Source organism: Aphis gossypii, chromosome 2 (assembly GCF_020184175.1).
Source record: "Aphis gossypii isolate Hap1 chromosome 2, ASM2018417v2, whole genome shotgun sequence".
Lineage (NCBI taxonomy): Eukaryota > Metazoa > Arthropoda > Insecta > Hemiptera > Aphididae > Aphis > Aphis gossypii.
This window is the reverse complement of record NC_065531.1, coordinates 59327613-59351185: the sequence shown is the minus strand read 5'-3', so window position 1 is coordinate 59351185 and position 23573 is coordinate 59327613. Positions and strand designations below refer to the sequence as shown.

The 23573-nt window shown below is 28.0% G+C and overlaps 3 protein-coding genes across 3 annotated transcripts; all 3 read left to right on the top strand.

Moving 5' to 3' along the window:
• The first annotated feature begins 786 nt into the window (after positions 1-786).
• Positions 787-9173, top strand: LOC114129938 (ribonucleoside-diphosphate reductase large subunit-like). The gene is made up of 15 exons (XM_027994811.2): positions 787-989; positions 1130-1260; positions 1628-1716; positions 5199-5376; positions 5481-5641; positions 5707-5909; positions 5971-6196; positions 6253-6494; positions 6724-6925; positions 7010-7159; positions 7749-7970; positions 8025-8237; positions 8295-8390; positions 8461-8649; positions 8717-9173. Exons 2-15 carry the CDS (start codon positions 1209-1211, stop codon positions 8900-8902), a joined length of 2409 nt encoding a protein of 802 aa, XP_027850612.2. The 5' UTR covers positions 787-989; positions 1130-1208; the 3' UTR covers positions 8903-9173.
• LOC126549851 (uncharacterized) lies at positions 3857-4441 on the top strand. The gene has a single exon (XM_050200243.1). The coding sequence runs from the start codon at positions 3857-3859 to the stop codon at positions 4397-4399; it is 543 nt and encodes a 180-aa protein (XP_050056200.1). The 3' UTR covers positions 4400-4441.
• Positions 9174-18812: 9639 nt separating the features above from the next.
• On the top strand, positions 18813-20118 carry LOC126549833 (uncharacterized). The gene is made up of 2 exons (XM_050200220.1): positions 18813-19218; positions 19498-20118. Exons 1-2 carry the CDS (start codon positions 18922-18924, stop codon positions 20116-20118), a joined length of 918 nt encoding a protein of 305 aa, XP_050056177.1. The 5' UTR covers positions 18813-18921.
• Positions 20119-23573: the final 3455 nt, after the last annotated feature.

Sequence of the window (23573 nt, the reverse complement as noted above, 5' to 3'; positions counted from 1 at the left end):
TAAATCAATATAGATGATATGATCACTATTCACTATACATTATTTAATACATAATTTAAATATACTTAGCCTAGTTATATATTATTAAAGATTAAAATATTTAACATTTAACGATTAGTGTTTGGAAATATATGAACATTTATCGTCTTATATCAATAGTAAAACTGTGAAAAATATTTTAGTACTTCTAGAGTAGACGGTATTAACTATAATACACCTGTATAATAATATAAATAGTATAATTCCATAGTACCCACCTGTCGGACCTGTCCCACCGGCCACCTGCTCGAATAATGCATTACTTTTTTTTATGTCGAGGGCATAGAAAGAAAACAAGTACAACGAGTATAGTATTTATTTTTCAATCTTGGACCTTAGGAAGTAGAAACTTTGCCTTATTAACAGTATTAACAGGTAGTAACTATACCTAATCATTAATTGTTTTTAAGCCCTAATTTTTTCGTCAAAACGCATTCTCAGAGCGAGTTGAAAAAGTTCACAGCTCGCCGGTTTGACCCAAAATAATTATTGAACATTTTATGTACAAAAAGTCTGTTCCATTTGTATAATATAAAATATTCATCTTTCCTTTTTTATACAGGTACCTACGAGCAGTACGAACCACACAATAATTATTATTGTTTTTCCTACACCTAAATCGCCCGAGACTCGAGAAATCGAGAGCAATGAGCAATATCGATAATTTTATATTTTTTACTATTGCGTGAGGTACGACTGCAAGTTGCTGCTGCCATATGGTAGAAAAACGCGGGAAACCTTGTGGACTATCAAGTATAATTATGTAATCATTATTCATTATGTGTTTCCCGCCACTCCGCCAGTCGTTGTGAATTTCGCGTTGTCCGGTTTTTTTGCATTACTTATTTGCGGACTCCAGTTAATAAATAATAATCACTCGAGGCTACTGCTGCGCCTGCAACTATTACTGTTGAAGTACATTCAGTTGTGGCGGAAACATATTTTGTTAGGTACAAACTAATTGTTGTTTATTCACGTTGATAATTGATTTTTCATTGAGTATAGTAGTTCATATAGTTGCATAGACTCTATACTCTATGACAAATAAAGGATAGTATAATAATATAATCCATCGTACTTTGTTATTCAGGTATTGACTGATTCTACGATCAGCCGTCGGTGATTTTTAATTGATCAGGTTTAACACCGTGCTCACAAATCTCCCCATCATGTCTGACTTCGGAGGAAAGTCAAACTCAAAACTGTTCGTTAAAAAGCGTGGTAAGTACCGATATATTTGTTCTATAGTTTATTATTAATTATACACAATTTACCTACTAATTATAATATTGGTACCTATATAATCAATGTAAATGTAGTGTGATAAATTTACATGTTAAAATTTGAAGTCCACCACTTACCCACATTTAAATGTACCTATCTTATAAAATTGTCTATTTGATTTATTTTATTATATTATTAATATTATTATTCATGTCTCTTGAATATGTCAATTCTCACCTTTACTCAGAGATTATTGGAAATTAAAATTATGTAACATGTCATATTGTATGAAAAAGTCCCTCTATAAATTATATGCCAAATTTTCTTATGTTAAACCAGCCATCATTAAAATGTTTTTATTTAGATGGACGAATGGAAGAAGTGATGATGGACAAGATCACGTTACGAATTGAACAATTATGTGAAGGCCTCAACATGGATTTCATTGATCCGGTAATATAACATTTTTGAAACATATTAACTTTATCACATCCTTTGAGAAATACAAAAAAATTATTATTAAAGTAAAAATGAGCATTAAGCTATTGAAATTATCATTTAGAATTTGTTTGAAGTTAATCATTTATCACTGTAATTATATCTAGTTTGTATGTTGTGTCGTTATGTGTGTTGATGAATTACATTACAGGCAATAATATCAAATCAAATTAATAGGATTAGGAGACATTTTCCTGCCGACTATTTTTGGTGTATTAGGACATTACATCCCCAATATATTTTCGATACTGACATTTTACCCCCATTTCAATTTTTTTTTTTTTAAATAAAATATAAATAATTATTTTTTCATAAATATAATAAATTATAGGTGTATATTCATTGAAACTCTCCAGAAATAAAATTTACAATTATTATTTAATTGTTTAATATCAAAACTGGTACAGTTTAACAATTAATAAATAAATATGAACAAAGGCTTAAAAATATGTGTTATGAAATAACAAAAGAATCAGAGATCAAAGGTTTTTTACAAAATGTATCTTTTTAAGTCAGATTTTTAACCATTTTTATTAGTTATTATTTATAATTAGGGCAGAGAAGTTATAGTATTTGCATGTTTTATTCTGGGCCTCTATTTTATAGCAAACCAAGATATAAATGTAAGCCATAGGCTCCACAGTTAAAATATAAATTTTACCTTTGCATATTTTTGCATATTTTAAAGATTTTAGAAAAAATTGCATATTTCGTTATTTCGTGCATATTTCATGCATATTTTACATAAAAAAATGGGTATGGTAAATTATTATATATTTATTATTTATATATAGGTACTATATATACATTGCAGTACACCACCCGATGCCCGTGTAGACTATGTGCTATATAATACGTAGGTATCCACATATTATTTTAGATGGGCTTTCGGATAATGTTATCGAAGATAACTTATCTTTATTATTTTAACTTATTAGTTTTATGTCGAAGTAATTGGCATTTAAGTATCTATATTAAGTTTTATATCAGCATTATTATTATGTGTCCAGTGTCCACTGTCCGTCAGTAATCTCGTTAGTATGGTGTTAAGTGTCGTTCGATACGAAACTGTGTGCCGTTTGCTGTGTTTTCCATACTTAAATTTCTGCTAGCATATCTCACAATGCCAAAAATAAATGCTAATATATTTAACAAGTATGTGAAACAGTTTGGTGAAGATACATTTGCTACCGATGGTACTATGCTTTATTGTAAGATTTGCGAAGTTAAAGTAAGTGCTGAAAAAAAATTTACAGTAACTCAACATATAAAAACAAATAAGCACGAACGATTATTAGCTCGTCGTAATAAACCTGCAGAAAATAAACAGCAATTTATATCACAGCCATCAAACAAAAAATCTGTTTTTTCACACGATCTATGCAAGGCTATGATGTGTGCAAATATTCCTCTACATAAAATTTCTAATGTTCAATTCCGATCTTTCCTTGAAAAATATATTCAATATGACATCCCTAGCGTATCTACATTGAGGAAAACTTATACAAACGATTGCTATTTAGAAGCTATTGATCAAATTAGAAAAGACGTTGTAGGAAATAAAATATGGGTTTCTATAGATGAAACGACTGATGTGCAAGGCAGATATATTGCAAACGTAATAATCGGAACTCTACTGAAAGATAGACCCGGAAAAATATATTTACTAAATACCGAAGTTTTGGAAAAAGCCAATTTTTCTACAATAACCAAACTTTTTGACAGCTCAATGTTTCTTCTGTGGCCCGACGGTGTTCGTCATGATGACGTCCTCCTATTTTTAAGCGATGCTGCGCCATACATGAAGAAAGCGGGTACAACTATCAAAGCTTTGTACTCCAAGATGATCCATGTCACTTGTATAGCACACGGATTACATAGATTGGCAGAAAATATTCGAAGTCATTTTCCTAAAGTTGATAAATTAGTAGCAAAAGGAAAGCAAGTTTTTTTAAAAGCACCTTCACGTGTTTTATTGTTTAAGACAGAAGCTCCCGGAGTCCCTCTTCCTCCTGAACCTGTACTTACACGTTGGGGTTCTTGGATTGAAGCTACTTCTTATTATTGCCAATATTTTAAGCAAGTACAAAATGTTATGGAACATTTTGATTCTAACGATGCTGTATCTATAAAAGAATCTCAAGCCCTTTTAAATGAAATTTCAATGGAACCAAATTTGACTTTTATACATTCAAATTATGGGTTTTTACCATCAATTATAACTAAATTAGAATCACAAGGAGTATCATTAACTGATTCAGTAGCAACAGTAATGTTCACAAAAAATAAATTGGACGAAGTTGTGGGTGACGTTGGAATGAAAGTAAAAACAAAATTTAACCAAGTTTTAGAAAAAAATGATGGATTTGCAATAATATTAAAAATTTTAAAAATTTTGAACGGAGAAAGTTCATCGATGGATAGTTTACCAGAAGACCTAACGGGAAATGATTTAACATTTTATAAATATGCACCAGTAACATCTACAGACGTCGAAAGGAGTTTTTCTCGGTACAAAACCATACTGGCTGATAATCGGCGATCATTCGACATTGAAAATATTAAAAAAACATTAGTTGTGCAATGCAATAATTTATCAGGTGAGAAAAAAATTATTTTAAAACTATTTTTGTATTAATATATTTAATATTTATTTTAAGGATAAATCCAAAATTCGAGATTGAAGAAAATCATACTAACAATCGGCGATCATTCAACTTAGAAAATATTTCAAATATAATTAATTAATACACAATAATTACACAATAATTAATTATTGTGCAATGCAATGATTTTTATACTTTTTTTATATCTAATTTTTTTATTTTACTAAAATATAATTTAATTTTTTGTGCATATTATTTGCATATTTAATGAATTTGAATGCATATTTTCAACTTTTTATGTGCATATTTGCATGCATATTTTTCCAATTTTACCTCCTATAACTTCTCTGCCCTATTTATAATTAATATTTTAATGTACCTAGATAATCTTTTAGGTACCTATAAACATCATATAAAATTATATTTACAATTATAATTTATTATATTCATGAAAAAAAAAAATAATAATTTCTTATTAAATTATATTATAATATTACATTACTAAATAGTTATCTTTTTTTAAAAAAAAATGGGGGGGGGGGTTAGGTATACATGGTAGTATACCATATAGTTATGAGATCATACACAAAAATACTTACTAAATGCGATTGTTGATTACCGTGATAATTAATAAACTTCAAATGACTATAAATTTAAAACAAAATTCAATTGACAATTATTAATTGCATCGTCATCCTTAACTCTGTAAATTATATAATTCCCTCTTATTTTTTTATTTAAATTTAGATTTTTACAATTAAATTTGTTATTTGATATTATAATTAACTGAAAAATTTAAATTTTACTAATTGTTCATTTTCTTATTTTTAGCCTGAAATTACACTGTATGTAATTGGTGATTTATGCCCAGGTATAACTACTGTACAAATTGACAATTTAGCTGCTGAAACTGCTGCTTATTTAACAACTAAACATCCAGATTTTGCTGTACTTGCTGCACGTATTGCAATTTCTAATCTTTATAAAGAAACTAAAGAAAATTTCAGTGGTATATATACATATATATTATATATATATATAAATAATTTATTCTGTTGTATTTCTATACAAAATTATTAATATCATATCACATGGTTTATTATACTATTTTAGATGTAGTTTATGATTTGTATAACATGCCCAATGAACGAAATAAAAGTCGTATGCCAATCATTTCGGATTTTCATTATGGTATTATCATGAAACATGCTGATCGTTTGAATAATGCTATTAAACATGAAAGAGATTATGCTTACAGTTATTTTGGATTTAAGGTAAATACATAGTTATTCTTTTATAATTTTATGAAATGTTAAAATATTTTTATAATATGTTTCAGACACTTGAAAAGTCATATTTATTAAAAATTAATGGTAAAGTTGTAGAACGTCCTCAACATTTATTAATGAGGGTTTCAATTGGAATTCATGGTGAAGATATTGACGCAGCTATAGAAACTTATGATTTAATGTCATTAAAGTATTTTACTCATGCTTCGCCAACAATGTTCAATGCTTCTACACCTAGACCACAACTTTCAAGGTAAGAATAAAATATAATATTTTATGTGTACCTATTTAAATTCCCTAAATTTTTGTTTTAGTTGTTTTTTGGTGGCTAATAAATCAGATTCATTGGAAGACTTTGGTAAAACAGTTAAAACATGTGCCAAAATTTCTCAATCTGCTGGTGGCATTGGCGTACATCTCCATAACACTAGTGCAGCTGGTACAACATGGACCAAGTATCCTAAACATGAATCACATGGTCTTGTTGAACCGTTAAAAGTACTTAATGATTTGGCTCAATATATTGACCAAGGTGGAAGGGTACGTATATTTTATTTAGTTTAAGTCTGCTTTTTTAATGTATTTAAATTTAATAGAGACCCGGGGCAGTTGCTGTTTATGTTGAGCCTTGGCATGCTGATATATATACTTATACAGAATTACGTAAAAATACTGGCAATAAAGAAGAAAAAACTAGAGATTTATTTTTGGCTCTTTGGATACCTGATGAATTCATGAGACGTGTTGAGGCTGATGAATCTTGGAGTTTAATGTGCCCACGTAAATGCCCTGGTCTTTCAGATGTCTGGGGTGATGATTTTGTTAAACTTTACAAAAAGTATGACTATTGACTATTTATTATATTATTTAAATTTAACTGTTTTTAGTTATTTATAATATCAATTCAAAGATCCAATAAATTTTTGTGTAGAAAATAATCTATTTTATAGAAATGTATTTATCATCAAATTATATTACTAAAAACAAAATGTTTATTAAGTAATTTATAGCTTACACCATAAAACAAAACATATACCTAATATAAAATATTTATTTTTCTATTATAGGTATGAAGATGAAAAACTGTATAACAAGCAAGTACCAGCAAGAGAATTATGGTTCCGTATAATAACTTCTCAAATTGAAACTGGTATGCCGTATATGTTGTATAAAGATGCATGTAATGCTAAAAGCAATCAGAAAAATCTTGGTACAATTAAATGTAGTAATCTTTGTACCGAAGTCATTCAGTACACTTCACCAGAAGAGGTCAACAATTATCATATTATTCATTATTAATTATTTCATTAAGTCAAACCTTTTAGTATTTATATTCTTTATTTTATTTTATAGGTAGCAGTATGTAATCTAGCTTCGATTGCAGTTAATATGTTTGTAAAACCCAATGGAGAATATGATTTTCAAAAACTTTTAGAAATTACAAAAATTGTTACAAAAAATTTGAACAAAGTAATAGATGTCAACTATTATCCTGTCAAAGAAGTAATTAAATTTATTAAATTTAAATTTAGTTGTATTAAGGCTTTAAAACCTTTTGAAATTGTAGAGCTTTTTTCACGTTTTTTAACTATATTAAATCAACATTTTTATAGCTAACATTATGTTTGTATAATACCTATTTCAAACATTTTTTTAAAATATTTTGATGTACATTTTGATGTTTATCTTTATTGTAGGTATTTGTATTTATTTAATTTGACAAAATTATGATTAGAAACTTAATACCATCTTGACAAAGTATATGTATGATATTTGTATATTGTGGTTATCATTTCTGCTGTGTTACTATTTATTGTATAACTTATATAATTGTATTTTTTCAAATACATAGTTTTATTTTGCAAGTTTAAAAATACTTAAAACATTAATTATAATAGTCACTTAAGTATTACATAATAGTGTTCAGAAAAAATATATTTTCCTTAAATATTTTTAATACTAAACAATTAACTTATTCAATTCTTATTTTTGAAATTTAGCTGTATGTTTTTAAGAACATTTTGACTTTTAGTACAACAAGTTCTGAACCCTAGTTATATTTATTATATTATATCATACTTTATTCACTTAGGCCGAAACTTCAAATAAACGACATCGTCCTATTGGAATTGGTATCCAAGGGTTAGCAGATTTATTCTTATTGATGAGATTTCCATTTGGCTCTCCTGAATCAAGAAAGCTTAATTTACAAATATTTGAGACTTTGTATTATGGTGCCTTAGAAGCTAGTTGTGAGTTAGCTGAAAAATATGGAACTTATTCATCTTATCAAGGATCACCTATTAGTCAAGGAGTATGTATTTAAAAACATAATCATGTATATGTTTATTAATTTTTATTACTTTAGATTTTACAATATGATATGTGGAATGTAAAGCCTACTGATTTATGGAATTGGGATGTATTAAAAGAAAAAATTGCAAAACATGGTGTCAGAAATTCATTGTTATTAGCACCAATGCCTACTGCTTCAACAGCTCAAATTCTTGGAAATAATGAATCTATTGAACCATACACTACAAATCTATATTATAGACGTACTCTTAGTGGAGAATTTAGTGTAAGTACATTTTGTAGTTTTGTTATTATTTTATTTTTAACGTATCTCATACTGTAGGTGATCAATCGTCATTTATTGAATGATCTAATTAAACTTGACTTATGGAATGAAGACATGAGAAATAAATTAATTTACTTCAAAGGATCAGTACAGGTAAAAGAAAATATTTTAAAAATAATTGAATGTTTGAAACTTGTACTTGAACTTATTCTTGTCAAAATAGAAAATAGACAGTATTCCAGACAATATTAAAGAATTATACAAAACAAATTGGGAATTATCTCAAAAAATCATATTAGATATGGCTGCAGATCGAGCAGCATACATTGATCAATCTCAATCATTAAATATTCATATTGAACAACCGAGTATTGGTAAAATATCATCTGTACATTTCTATGGATGGAAAAAGGTAAGTTAATTTTACAGTTTTAATTATTTTAATTATTATATAATGAATTTGTTTAATTTTATTACAGGGCTTAAAAACTGGTATGTACTACTTGCGAACCAGACCAGCTGCTGATCCTATACAGTTTACAGTTGATAAAACTACAGTGTCTAATAATGTTGCTGTTCAAACTGAGAAAAATGATGCACTAAATATGCAACAATTGGTGTGTTCATTAGAAAACAAAGATGCTTGTATGATGTGTGGTGCCTAGATTACTGTGATACATAATTATACATTTGGTCTTGTAAAATTATTGATGTACCAAATAATGTTTATATTTATTATTTATGTGGTAATATCACATTCATTTTATTGTAATTTCTTTTTTAACTTTTTTTTTATCATGTATAAGCTATATTTTATTATCTGTGGTATACTGTATAATGTGATTACAAGTAATTGGGAAGTATGTAAAAAAAAAATCCCAATTCATAAACAAAGTTGTATTTTTATTTTTACAATTATAATTTTTTATATTAATACATCATAAACTTATTTCTATCTTCTACTAAAAATGGTTTAGTTTATTAACCAATATTAATTATTTTCTATTGTTTTATTACTATTTTTTTTTATATATCAATTCAAGTTAATATTTGACTTTCAATATTGTTGTTTTTGTGTAGCATATCTGTATAATATTATGTCTTCCTTTAAAATTCATCAAATGTTAACCCAAATAGTTTCACATAACTTTTTTGTTTATTCCGAAGTTAATAGAATTTCACTTAATTAAATGTGTTTTTGGGAGAAACTCATTAATGTAGGATAATAATGAGAAGATATTATAAAAAAATTATGGCAATAATTACTTTTTTGATTTAATTTAGAGAGAATAAGATTTTATGGTAGGTGGTAGTGTATAAAGTGTATTGTGTTAATTTTCTAAATCATAGTAACTTCATAATATATTAGAGATTAACTACATCCAGCATATAAGGTTTTCTGACTTATTTTGGATTAGCCAATTTTGAGTTCATTAACTAGGAGAATAAATTAAGAAAATGTAGTACTGGCCATTTATGGTGATTACAATTTGAATAAATACCTTTGTAATTTTAAAATAACAATGAAAAACATAATATTATTGGTGTCTATTGTCTGGTGATATGACATCTCACATTCAATTTGTAGTCACCCGATTTTATGTATTTATAGATTAAAAAAGGCTATTTGACGTTAAAACGTTATAAAAGTACCAAAATTAAAGCTAGAGCTATAAATATAGTATATTGTAATAAGGTACTAAAATATATGCTAAGTAATAAGTATAGATGCACCTATCTTATGTACATTATTTTAAATGTTAAAATCACGGTTTATACATGTCAATATATTATGATAGTGCTAAGCTTATAAAAAATGGAGAAAAAAAATAAAACGTTGTTTATGTTATTATAAATTTGATCCAAACGGTAATTACACTTATAATATATATCATATATCACGCCCAAATTTGCGTTATAGTCATCTGCACTGTGCCCTTATAATTGTTTCATTAATGGGACCAAATTACCATAATACCATATTTTTCAGGTTTTCCATAGGTATAGGCGTATAGCAAAACGTATTTTTTTTTGTATAGATTGTAATTTTATAATTAAAAATTTTGGTATCACACTATCATACCACGGTACCTACTTAGATAGGCGATTTCATTACAATTTTTCCCTTGAGTCCACGGTTTTGCTATCTCATTATCGTAATATTTTTTGTTACTTACCTATGCATTTGAGCATTTTAGTAATACACATTAGCTTTATAATGGCTGTACATCCCATACGACGTACTCAACACTCAAATAGATATCTGTACCAACACTATGAGTTGAAGAGTATTGGTCTAGGGCTACTTTAGGTACCTGCAGGACTACATCAAATCCAAATATAAGTAGATTTCATTTTTGACGTGTATTTTCATCAGAAGTAGGTAGTAATATTAGTAAAGAATTTCTATTTTTACAAAATTCTCTGAAATATTCAAACACATTTGAATAGGTAAGTATAATATTGATGCTTTCAAAATAGGTATTCAATATACCTACTGTACCTACCTACATCATTACAGGCATGTTAGATAGATATATTTTAAAATTCCGGGGATTTGTATAAGTTTTATATATAACAATTACATTTTTATGTTTTAGTTAAAATTTTAATTATTTCCTAAAAATTGTACTTCTGACATTGAAAAATATAACTTACTTGATGGTTTTTGCATATGAACTCAGAATAGTCCGAATGTGTCATTACACGTGACAACTAGCTGTAGCTACTAGTAAAACTATCGTTTTACTTTCATTATTTCGCTAAAAATTAGTATTTCCCCTACTATAATTAGTATTTATACATATGTATAATTAGTATAATACAAAACAATTTAAAGCGAGTTAATTCAATAGGTATATGAATTATCCGAAATGTATATCATAGATTCGTAGCTAGGACATTTCTATTTTTTTTTTTTTAATCAATATGTGAAGAAAAATAAAACTTAAATTTTATCAATTATTCATTCAATTTTAAGAATGTGGAAACTAAACGTAGAACTTTATATTTTTCATTTAATCATTGTCAATTGATCAATAAATCTTAAATCTTAATCATTTCAGAATTTGAATATTAGGTATTTTTGTAGTTGACTAGAATCATTTGGTACCATAAAAATAGCATAGGCAAGTAAATTATTAGAAAATACTGATTTAACTACCTATAATATATTAGTATTCAATATATTGTGTTTTAAATTATTTTTATTTAATTTCAATAATTTAATTTTATATAAATTTTATTATAATATAATATTGAAACTAAATAATAGTATTACTTTACTATAATTAATATTCAATGATTCCAATGATTTCATATATTATTAAAAAGTGAAGTTATACGATATTTATTGAGAAAATAACTTAAAGCAAAATGTCAAATCGATTTTGCTTCGAGTTAAGTGAAACGATAAGGTTTCTCAACAAAAATTCCCAAATGAAATCGAGTTATATCAGGTACTGCGACATTATTTTCTATAAATTATTAATTTGTCAATATTATCCCTTGTGCCACATATAGTATAGAAAAGTTGAAAGTATATAGGATTTAACTTTAAAACCTTCAAGCCAAAGCTCGCTAAGTACCTATTATATATTATGTATGTATGTGTGTTTGAGTATTTTGGAGTTATATTTAAGTTACGGTAGATTATTCGTGTATTTTGATTGATTTTGAGTCAAATTAGTTGTTTATTTTGAAAATAAAATAAGGTTGATTATCGTCAACTTTTATGGCGGAACAAAAAAAAATATACGATAAAGCCGTATTGTGTATTTGTGTCTGGTATTAATTTTATCATGAATGTATAAAACGTAAAAACGTATGATATGATACTAATTTATACTTTTTATTTTTATTTCTCGTGTTATATTCTAAAATTATTGAATAAATACATAAACATGTAGATGTAGACTATACATTTCATAAATTTAGTGATAAAAATAAGAATTCAGTTTGGTTCAACGTCATATTTGTGAACTTTATTTAAAGTATGCTTGCCTTATTTACCCAATGAACTACATTAATAATGTGATTTAAAGTCACAGATTTAAATATTACACTACTGGCAAAAATTAAGCCGCAAGGATCATGATAATATATTATATTTCATTGGTAATTAGGTAGCAAACTAGTAAATAATGAAGAACGCGATCTTTCATAACAATCATACTAATAATCAGCGAAAAATTAATTGATGATTTTCTTTCTTATAAATTTAAATTATATAGCACGATGTTACCATGTTTTGTTTCTGTACACGAGTTAGCGATGACTTTAAAATACCTACCTACGAGTTATGCATTACCTATTTTGCAAATGGCTAATCCTGTATTTTAGTATAAGCGTACTGAAACTTAAATATCAGCTTAAAGTTCTTAAAGTTAGTCACTCTACTCTATTTGGGTACGGTAACGAGATCCTACGCACAGATAAATAATTAATTAATAGAAAGCAATGTCCAAGACGACCGTCGACTACCCACGATTTTAGTACTTATATGGTATTTAAAAATTTTTATCAGTACATTAACTAATGTTATCATCACTTGCTTTGTTTTGATTTCCTTTGCAAAGAAAATAAATGTATTCATAGTCTTACGAATAATGTGCGATAAACCATATACCTACCTACATAGCTACATATTATTTCAAGCACGAAGTCTTGTTATCACAAATATAACATACTATATATACGTTATACATTGCTATACTTTCATAATTAATCGCCGTTTTATAATAGTAAATAAAAATTTGATGTGATGATTAGAGATTAGAGGTAACTTAGTAAATTTAAATCTATGTTTTTTAATATTACTCAACCGAAAGCTTACAAAAATATTGCATAAGTCAAATAATAATTAAAGTTCCGAAAAGTGTTAGAAAACAAAATGTACACATAAATATAACAATATTTCTTTTACATCGTACAAAATCTAAAATAAATAATTGTTTTTGATTAATTTACAATATTGTTTAATTGTATATTGAAATATACATAATGCATATTATATAGTCATTTTCTAATCAAAAAATAAATGATTAAATAAAATGTTTTAGTTTATGTCTTATTTATATTTTATAGGTAAGATTTTGTATTTTTATCTTGGTCGGGGTTTTAAGAGCAAAAAAGGTATTGAAGAAAAAGGTTAGTTTTAAAAGGATTAGTATTAATGAAAAGTAGCTTATAATAACGTCAACATATTACATAAATTATATATTATAAATCTATAGTCAGAAATTAAATTCAGTAGGTATATTATAAGAATTCTTTTAATAATTAATATAGACGATACGTCATCTAAACTTAATACGACTATAAAGCTGTAATTCATCATTAAAGTTTACTTCAGTAAAGGTATTTTATACGTTGTCAGTTAAAGAAAGACTTCTATATAATTGTATTACACTGTATTCTAGGTGTTCAAATTTATCATCAGTGAAACATATACCTATTTATGGATTAATATATTTTAAGGTTTTTAGCATTGCAATGTATTGGCTTAAAAATAATTTATGTTGTTTATTTTATTTTAAATCTTAAGTGGATTGATAAATACCTATAATAATATAATAATTTACTAGGTATTCAAAAATGAATAATTGCAAAAAGTTTTTATTTTTCAGCAAATGCAGGTAGGAATAGGAAGTATAATAAAATTTCCAGTCTTAGTATCACGTTAAATCTTATTGTGATTAAAAATAATTCTTAATGGATCAGAAACGTCAGAATAAGTTTTATTCTATTTAAATACAATTATTCCATTTAAATGATCAAAGACCATGCACATCTCATTATTAGCTTAATAATAGTTTGAAGTATAATGCAGTTTGAGAAATTGGTAAGTACCTACAGACTACAGTATATTATTTATCTTTAACAAAAGTCAAAAACGTAGTAATTTACTAAAACAAAGACATAATAATAGTGTTTCATATTTATGTAAAATTCAATTTTGAGGAATTTCTAGGTACTTAAGTACTTTGTAAATTGCGTTTTATCCACATACGAATAAAACAATTGATGCGGTTAATTGCATAATGGTTAGTAGATAATATTATGTAGAAACAGTTTATAATTTGAAAATTACATACCTGTCCTATATGAACCAATGAAATAAAATAATATTATACACGTTTAGTTTTAATTTCGTAAAAACTATTGGTAGCTATGTCTGTTAAATATTGGATCCTATAAGTACTTGGTTTGAATAATTTGAAAAATCGTATTGGTACGTTTATCAAAACAGTAAAACGTAGATCCGGGGTCAAAGAAGAGTTGTGATATAAGATGTATGTTTTAATATTTTCAGTATTGAATATTAAATAATATCATTGAATACCTATATACTTTGAAAAATCGTGATTGATGTGATTGCTATCTATACCTAATATATTTTTTTGTTTTATAAAGGTAATTGAATATTACCTTATAAATAAAGTAAGTATAGATACTTGTCATTGCGTCTCAATGGGACCATTACCATTACCATAAGTAACCATTATAATAATATTACTCTTGAATACTTATTTTAAATTGTAATCTAGTACAAATATAAAATTAATTTACAAAAATAAATTAGGTTATTAGTTATGTTGATATATTTTTGTTAGGTATCGAGTTAAAAATGGGATAACATAAAATTGAACTGTTAAGAGATGTATGAAATATTATAAAATTTTAACGTTTCTATAGATCATATGAACTTATTTTTATTTATTGTTTTTAATTTTTATTTACACTACATCATAATTCGTAAAATATGTTTATTAATAATAATTAATTTAATTTTTTTTTATAATTGTATACACATTAAATACACTTGTAAAAATTAGTCTCTATAGAAAATATATTTTCTAAAAATTCAAGGAAAAACGTGATACAGGTATGCGAAACTATGAAAATAAAATTATATAGAAGTCAATAATAAGAATACCACATATATTTGGTTCTAATAATAAATATGAATCATATCGTTCTATACATCACATTTCCAAAATTTGCTGTTCTGAATTCTGCTGCAGTATTTCAGTCATTCAATTATTTTCTGAGTCTGAATGTTATTGTATTTGAATTGAAAAATGACAATGAACATTGAACGCTGATTCAAAAATATTGAATACATTGATTAGGTATTTGGTGATTGGCCTAGGTAACCAAATTTCTAAAATAAAATACTATATTTTTTCCATTTTTCTCTTTTTAGTTTTGAATAAATAAACTATAAGAATGTTTTGCAAATTGGTAAAATTATTATATTTTATTCATAAATTTTCTAGTGTTAAATTTTATTACTGATGATAAGAATATAATATTCAGTTTGGTAATTTCGTGTAATTTTAAGAGAAAAATTAAAGGAACACTTGTGAACGCTGTGGGCCACAGATTCCTTCTATTTCCTATCTCAAACTTTCGAAGGAGACTGAAATAAATAATAGCTGATAAGTAAAAGCGTGTACATCTAAAAATAAACGATCAATGCCGATGGAGATTGAATGATATTATATTATATACAGGGACACAGCACAGAGAAAACTTTTGAAATTAAGAAATTATACAATAGCATTTGTTTACTACGAAATGTTTCCGGGGGAGAAGTTAACGTCATAAATGTGTTGTTGTCCCTAACTATAACTACTGTGCTAGCATTATTCGTTTTTGTAATATTGTAGAAAAGGAAACTATAATAATATTATATTTAAGTACAATTTCAGTGGTTTATTTTGTAAAGTGTTTTATGCAATGCTCAACATAATAAAATTGATTAATATTTTTGTCGTGTTAATGTGTAATATCATTCACTAATAAAATAAACTATTACAATACATTCAATATGAAAAAAGTCATTATAATATTTGTAATTTGTTATACTTGTTTTAATATTTTTCTCAACTTGTCACAAACAAAAGTTTCTACTATTTTCACTATTTATACAATATATTTTATTATTATTATTATTTTTTTTTTTTTTTTACATAGAAATGCTCTGACTAAAATTTGTTTGATGTTTCATTTAAAGTTATTTTGATTTCAAGTTTGCATTATTGACAACTAAAATTTATAATTTAAAAAGTATTTATGGTTAACGATATTGTTGAGATAGTGGTAGTGCCTCGTTACAAAACAATATGTCCATATTATTAGTAAACCATTGTCCATTGATGAGTAGTATTTTGATATAATACGTATTACAGTAATATATTTCAGGAATTTAAAATGGTTTTAAAATACGTAAAATATTATGTCCTTCTATACCAATCGTTTACATTATAAATTACCTACGTATTCAATAAAATATCTGACTTTTTATCTTATAACCTAACCTACTTTTGCCAATTCTGTACCTATATACTATTTAATATATTGGTGATAAAAAAAATCTAGTCGATTACGTATTGTGTTAACTTATAGCAGGGATGGGCAACTGGCGGCCCGCGGGCCGCATACGGCCCGCGTACCTTTTTTATTTGGCCCGCGCTACATTTTCAAATTACTTCATATAATTTTCAACTACAGATATAGAAGTGGATTTTACTAAATTGTCTATTAAAAAACCTCATCCTCAAGTATCACATTAAATAATAATTGTAAATATAAATAAATAAAGATAAAAAATAAATGTAAGTAAATTTGAAGGACTTTTTTTTGCTTTCTCCTATGCTCTGCGGCCCGCTAGATTTTAAAGTACTTAAAAGTGGCCCCCTAGATACTTTGAGTTGCCCATCTCTGACTTATAGTAACGTAATTAATTTTAGATTCTGAACGAAGTGATGAATGTATTGATTTTACAATGATGTGTGTTTTTTTTTTTTTTTTGTTTTTTTTTGTGTCTGTGTACAGCATAACTATTCGAAATAATGCTTCAATTTCAAACTATGGGGGTGGTTTCCGATGTAAAAGTGAATATCCTTGGTGCATTATAGAGGTAAAAAGTTAACATTTTCCAACAGTTTTCAAAAAAATCGAGAAAAACAAAAAAAAAATGACGGAAAAACGGCAATTTTTACGCAAAACCAGTTTTCGACCAAATTAATTTTTTTTTATGGTTGTAATTCAAAAACTAATCACTGAAAATACTTGAAATTTTCACCAAATGTTAATGTCAGTGGTATCTGTATATAGTTAAATTTTCAAAAAATTTTGACTTTTTTTGAGTTATTTATAGACCACTGAAATTTTCGATTTTTTTGAGAAATTTTTTTTTAAGTGTCGATAAAAAATTTTTGGATGACCAAAAAGTTTTGAAAATTTAATACAAGGTTCTTTATGAGTTGTTTTTATTGTAGCAAAAAAAAATTAAAAATCGTTAGTCACAATTTTTTTTTATAAGAGCTTATAGTTCAAATTTTTACGAAATCTGTCGAAAACGCAAAAATTTACAAGTAATTTTGAAGTTGATAAATCATAAAATTTTTTTCTTTTATAACTAGGTTTTGAAAATTTGGTACAAGGTTCTCCATAAATTTTTCTTCAAATATCTGTAAAAAAAACTCTACCGGATTCAGACAAAAAATTTTTATGAGTGTTTGAAATTTAAATTTTTACAAAACCGCGTTAAATAACGGTTTAGCCTCAAACGATTTTTGACATGGTTAAATAACTATTTCGGATTGTAATCGGATTGCCTACGTGGTGGGTGGGTTTAATTGCGTTTAATTCGATTTTTTCCAATGATAACTGACAACTCGATTTGAATGCTCAAAATATGTTATTCGACTTTATACTAATTATCCTACAATACAACATTAGACTTTCGACGTCGGAGGCGCAGGTGGATTGTATTGTCAAATATAGATTTAGGATACAGATTTAGTTATGTGATGTGATGATTGATAGCTAGACACTTGACTACCATTTTCGCTAAATACATTTTTTTATATACAAAAGACAGGGCATGCAATGGGAAACGGTATTACACCAGTTTAGGACTAATAGCTAGACACTTAATTAAAATTTTTCGTATTTATTTACTCGACTTCAGTACTTTTCTTACTTTTTTAGTATATAATTTCTTTTCTAGACACCCGATTACAATTTCCGACCGAATTCCTGATAACACGATTTTTACACGACCCCCTCGAAGGCGCCAAAGGTGGCTTCCACCAGCCCAGAAATCGAGGCACACCGACCCCCTCGAAGGTTAGGTTAACTAAAATTGTGACTACTAGACTTTTTACGATATTTTCTTTACAGTCCCGTTTCCGACCTAGGGTACTCATTTAGAGCAAATATCACTTAGACCGAATTTCACAGCAGAGCGAGGCACATCTATTATACCATAAAACATTAACAGTAATATTTATTTTACGGGTGAATGTAAATTTACTATTTAGTATTTTATAACAGTAAATAGTAGGTAAATTACAAATTTTTTTCCAATAAAATTTGTCAAATAATAAAATATGATTAAATTATAAAAACTGTAGTATTTTATTTAAGAGTTTTAATACATCTATTGGCTGTTCATAGTATTTTGTTATATCATTTTTAATTGTTGTCAAGGCGATATTCTAAGAAGTGTATCATAGAGACAATTTTTGATTCACTTACTGTTCATACTCGCTAGGTATCTAAACAATTTTCTGTACAAAAAGTTTTGTAATACCTAAATTGTATTTTCTATATAAATATAAATTTGTATTTATATTTCAAGTCAAAATATACGTAAAATATACGTATAATTATGGATCCAACCAGTTCAAATGATGTTGAATATGATCTATGTCATCAGGATGTGTCGCCAGTATTGTCAACGGACGAAACATCAACTTTTGATATTGAAAGTCCCGGTACTGTGAAGACAAATGTCGAGGTGGCGGTTCCGGTGGTTTATCCAGGTGAGGAGCCGACGTTGAAACCGGCGCATTCTACGGAGCTGATGACGGAAGCCATCAGTTTCGTAGAACCGGACCCCAATGCGCCGGTTGATACTCCAACTTGTGAAGTTGAAATGCCCGGTCTCGAGTCGGACAATATTGAGGTGGCGAAGTCGGTGGTGTGCCCCGCAGAAGAAGAGACGTTGTCACTGGCGCATTCCACGGAGCTGATGACGATGGAAGTCATCAGTTTCGTGGAAGCGGATACTAATGAGCCGGTTGAAACTTCGACTTGTGTTATTGAAACATTCGGTCCCAACATGGAAAATGTTGCGGTGGCTGCACCGCCCACGGTGGTGTGCCTCACGGAAGTACAGGCATTGTCGTCAGGAGAGAAAAAAAGTAACAAACAAACATCTATAATTGACCAAGACAATATTGAGGTGGCGAAGTCGGCGGTGTGCCCCTCAGAAGAAGAGACGTTTTCACTGGCGCATTCCACGGAGCTGATGACGACGGAAGTCATCAGTTTCGTGGAAGCGGAAACCAATGCGCCGGTCGATACTCCAACTTATGAAATTGAAATTCCTGGTCCCGAGTCGGACAATATTGAGGTGGCGAAGTCGGCGGTGTGCCCCGCAGAAGAAGAGACGTTGTCACTGGCGCATTCCACGGAGCTGATGACGACGGAAGTCATCAGTTTCGTGGAGGCGGATACTAATGCGCCGGTTGAAACTTCGACTTGTGTTATTGAAGCATTCGGTCCCAACATGGAATATGTTGCGGTGGCTGCACCGCCCGCGGTGGTGAGCCTCACGGAAGTACAGGCATTGTCGTCAGGCGAGAAAAAAAGTGACAAACAAACATCTATAATTGACAAGGACAAGACGGTTGCGTTGGAAAAGAAAAAGAGTCGATTCTTGTCGGCCCTGAGGAGAGGTCTCCGCAGGGTCTTCAAGACCATCTGCTGTTGTTTGTGCAGTGCGGCGTCATCAGGCGAGGAAGATTATAGAAATGAATTCACACACGAAATCGAAGCATTTAATGAGAGATTGTCAGTTTAAGGAAAACTTAACTCTTATTCATCGAGACTATTACCGGTCAAATTAGATTTTAAACAAATTCAGCTAAGTATGGCGGTAGAACGGATGTCCGTTACACCGTGCGGCGCGGTCTACGCTGCGACCGGTTGCGAGACGTTCTTGCAACCGGCCGCAGCGTTTCCGGGCTAATCGGTGTGCGGCATCGGCGGCCGGCAGTTCGAACTCGACCTGCGGGGCACTTAGGCGAAAACGACATATCGGACACACGAACCAGTGCGGTGGTTCACCACGAGTTTTCGCCTAGGAATCCCGTCGGCCGAGCACGGGCGGCCGGCCGCCATCCGTTCCTGCCAGTCCATACTTTTTCATAATATTAGTTTTTTTAAGTATTTTCATTCATTTATTAAAAAATAAAAATTTCCTTTGTTATACCATAAAATAATATATTAATAAAAATGTTTGTGTACACAAAATAAACTTTGTTTTTCATATTTTAATTGTTTATTAATATTCTAAGACTCATAAATATATAATTCATATTTAAAACCCACATTATTTGTCAGTTTGTCAATCTGAGAAAAATTTGTAGTGTGCATCTATAAAAAAAATATTGAAAAAAGCATTTTTTTGGAAATTAGTTACTATAAATGTTGGTATGTTAATTGAAAAATAACTGACCTCACTGTTATATTGTTAAAAATTAATTAAATTTTTTTCTCTATAAATTACTTAAGTCTACTGTGAATGAAACGATTTTTGATATTTGTTATAATTCAAAAAGTATAAGTCGTAGATACTTGAAAATTTTACCAGTTATTTAGATTGGCATTTTATTTACTTGATTTAATTTTCAAAATATTTTGAGTTTTTTTGAGCTATTTATAGACAACTGAAATTTTCAATTTTTCTGAAAATTTTTTTTTGAAGTGTCGATAACATTTTTTTGGCCCTATCAAAATACTTGAAAATTTTATACAAAGTTCCTCATATGTTATTCTTATAGTGATTAAAAAATTATAAGAATACATAGGCACAATTCTTTTTTATTAGCATTTGAAGTTCAAATTTTGACGAAAGTTCGTCAAAATTATGAATATTTGCAAATTATTTTGTAGGTATAATTCATAAAAATGTTTGTATAGGTAGCTAAGAGTAGAAAATTTAATAAAAGATTTTTCATAAGTTTAGTTTACAATAATTATAAAAGAACTTAAATTTTGGTGTATTCAGGCCATAAACATAAACCACCTTTTTCACCAACCACTGGAAATTATATCCTAGGCTGACAAATCATCTTCGTTCAGAATCGTTTTTCGTATACAATGATAACTATCATTGGATTCAAATTTAACACTCCTATAATATATAATAATGATCCATACGGCACCTAATGTACAGCAGAGCGGTACTCACTTGCCCTCTTTTTGTTGTTTGAATATTTAATAAAAAGTTCATCATAGATTTTTTTTTTTAGCAATCATTCATTTTATTTATTATTTAGATAAATATGGATAAGGGATAGTATATTTGACAATATTATATTTAGTTTTCATTATATCTGTTAGATGTCGTTACTCCATTGAAAAAGACGATTATGTCAGCGGTGACGTGCTCGAGACATTTTAATCTGTAATTTTTTTTTTATTCAACAGTAAATCGTTTATTTGTATATTAATCTATGTCTCTAATTCTCTATATACTCGTACTATATAAAATCGATTACATAATATAATGTCGTAAAGATGACTATAAACATTAAGATATAAGTAGCAAAGGAAAATTAGGAACACAATATTATAATGTAATTATAAGATATACACAAAATATGTTTTAGTGTGTAAATTACTATCATCATAGGTAATGAAGCAAATTGTGCTGAGGCAACATAAAATTATGTTATTCAACGTCACCGCTATCCTTGCGTGAAAAGGAGTTTCACTGCTGTAGTAGAGTTCGGCAAAATCGTTGTTGTTGAGACGCTTGTATGAGGAAAGGCGATCAGACGTCATAAGGACCTCTATAGTGTTTTGTGTAATTAAGGTGTTTCCGACCATAACAGTTGTGTTGTACTTTATCCTTACAATCGTTTTACGTTCCACCTTTGAAAACTAATCCAATCTAGGGTATTTTTGGATAGGGTAATTAACTTGGAGAATACGGAAGTAGAACGTTGTAGGTTTTAGTGTGTATTACTCATAATGAGTGATACGACAATAACAAAAACTCTACCCAACTTATTTTACACCAATATATATCTTGTAACTGCAGATGTAGACATTTTTACAAGTGTAAATACACAATACTAACTACACCTTTTGTAGTTTTAATTTTATAGTAAGTACTTATCATTCATTTTAATTGAATTTATATAATTTTCTAATCCGTATATTAAATTTGGTTATCATCCGAACTTAAAAATATCATATAATATATTAATAAAATAGTATGAGACAACAAAGAAACATATTCTGTACAAATTAATAATGAAATAACATATCAAATTTTATTTTTGATTACATCATATTATTGCCATCATTCACTGTACAAATATCATAAATGTTATTATTATTTCTTCACAGTTTCTTTCCTTTGAAGTATACAGTGAAAATTAAAAAGAACCTATTACTAAAAATGAAATTCTTAATGTTTAATTTGATGTAGACTTCAATATAATTTCAAATTCAACTATTAAAATACATTTTTGATAAAATGTTGATACAGATCACACCCGAGCAACGTTTGGTATCAGATAATGTTATTCATGAAATAACCTAGGCTAATAGTATGGCTATAATCATCAGAAACAATTAAAAATATTTATTTTTTTATATAATCTATCCAGTAGTTTTTAAGTTGAATTGGGTTGAACATACATACAAATAATTGTCTTTATAACAATAGGTTTTTCAAATTATTTTAATTAATTTTAAGCTATTATACTATGAACAGTGATTCTAAATTTAGATGGCCAGCTTCTATTTATATTATTTAATAAGGATATTTAACAATTTTCAATAAATTATTACTAGTTGCGTTCACACCTAGTTATTGCGTAAATAGTCATGAATCGTGTATTTCGGGCATAATATAATAACTATAATAATCGACCATAGTTATTACTATAAGTTTGTTTAGCATAATTAGTGATTATAAATACCCGGCATCGGTTATATAGTTAATAATATAATATACACAGTATGAGTATAAACGCCAGTCAATATACCTACAGTACCTACCTAATAAAATAAAATAATTATTAAACGAAAATCCCAGATATAGTTACAAAGGCGACCGTAAGTCAAATAAAAATCGTATATCAGTCCTATTTCTTCTCGTCTTTATAAAGTCATGAAAAACTCGTTAACTTTATAAAACATCTAACATGGCATTCGGTTATAATTACCTCTTTTCTCAACTGAAATCACGTTTTCATCGATGGTAATTGATGATGCTGTTATCGGAAGCGGTTACCCTAA

Coding starts and splice junctions, on each gene's coding strand:
- LOC114129938 (XM_027994811.2), top strand. CDS start 1,209: ATGTCTGACTTCGGAGGAAAGTCAAACTCAAAACTGTTCGTTAAAAAG. Junction 6,926..7,009: donor AGTACACTTCACCAGAAGAG/GTCAACAATTAT, acceptor TTTATTTTATAG/GTAGCAGTATGTAATCTAGC. Junction 8,391..8,460: donor ACTTCAAAGGATCAGTACAG/GTAAAAGAAAAT, acceptor TTGTCAAAATAG/AAAATAGACAGTATTCCAGA.
- LOC126549851 (XM_050200243.1), top strand. CDS start 3,857: ATGGAACATTTTGATTCTAACGATGCTGTATCTATAAAAGAATCTCAA.
- LOC126549833 (XM_050200220.1), top strand. CDS start 18,922: ATGGATCCAACCAGTTCAAATGATGTTGAATATGATCTATGTCATCAG. Junction 19,219..19,497: donor TCGAGTCGGACAATATTGAG/GTGGCGAAGTCG, acceptor GACAATATTGAG/GTGGCGAAGTCGGCGGTGTG.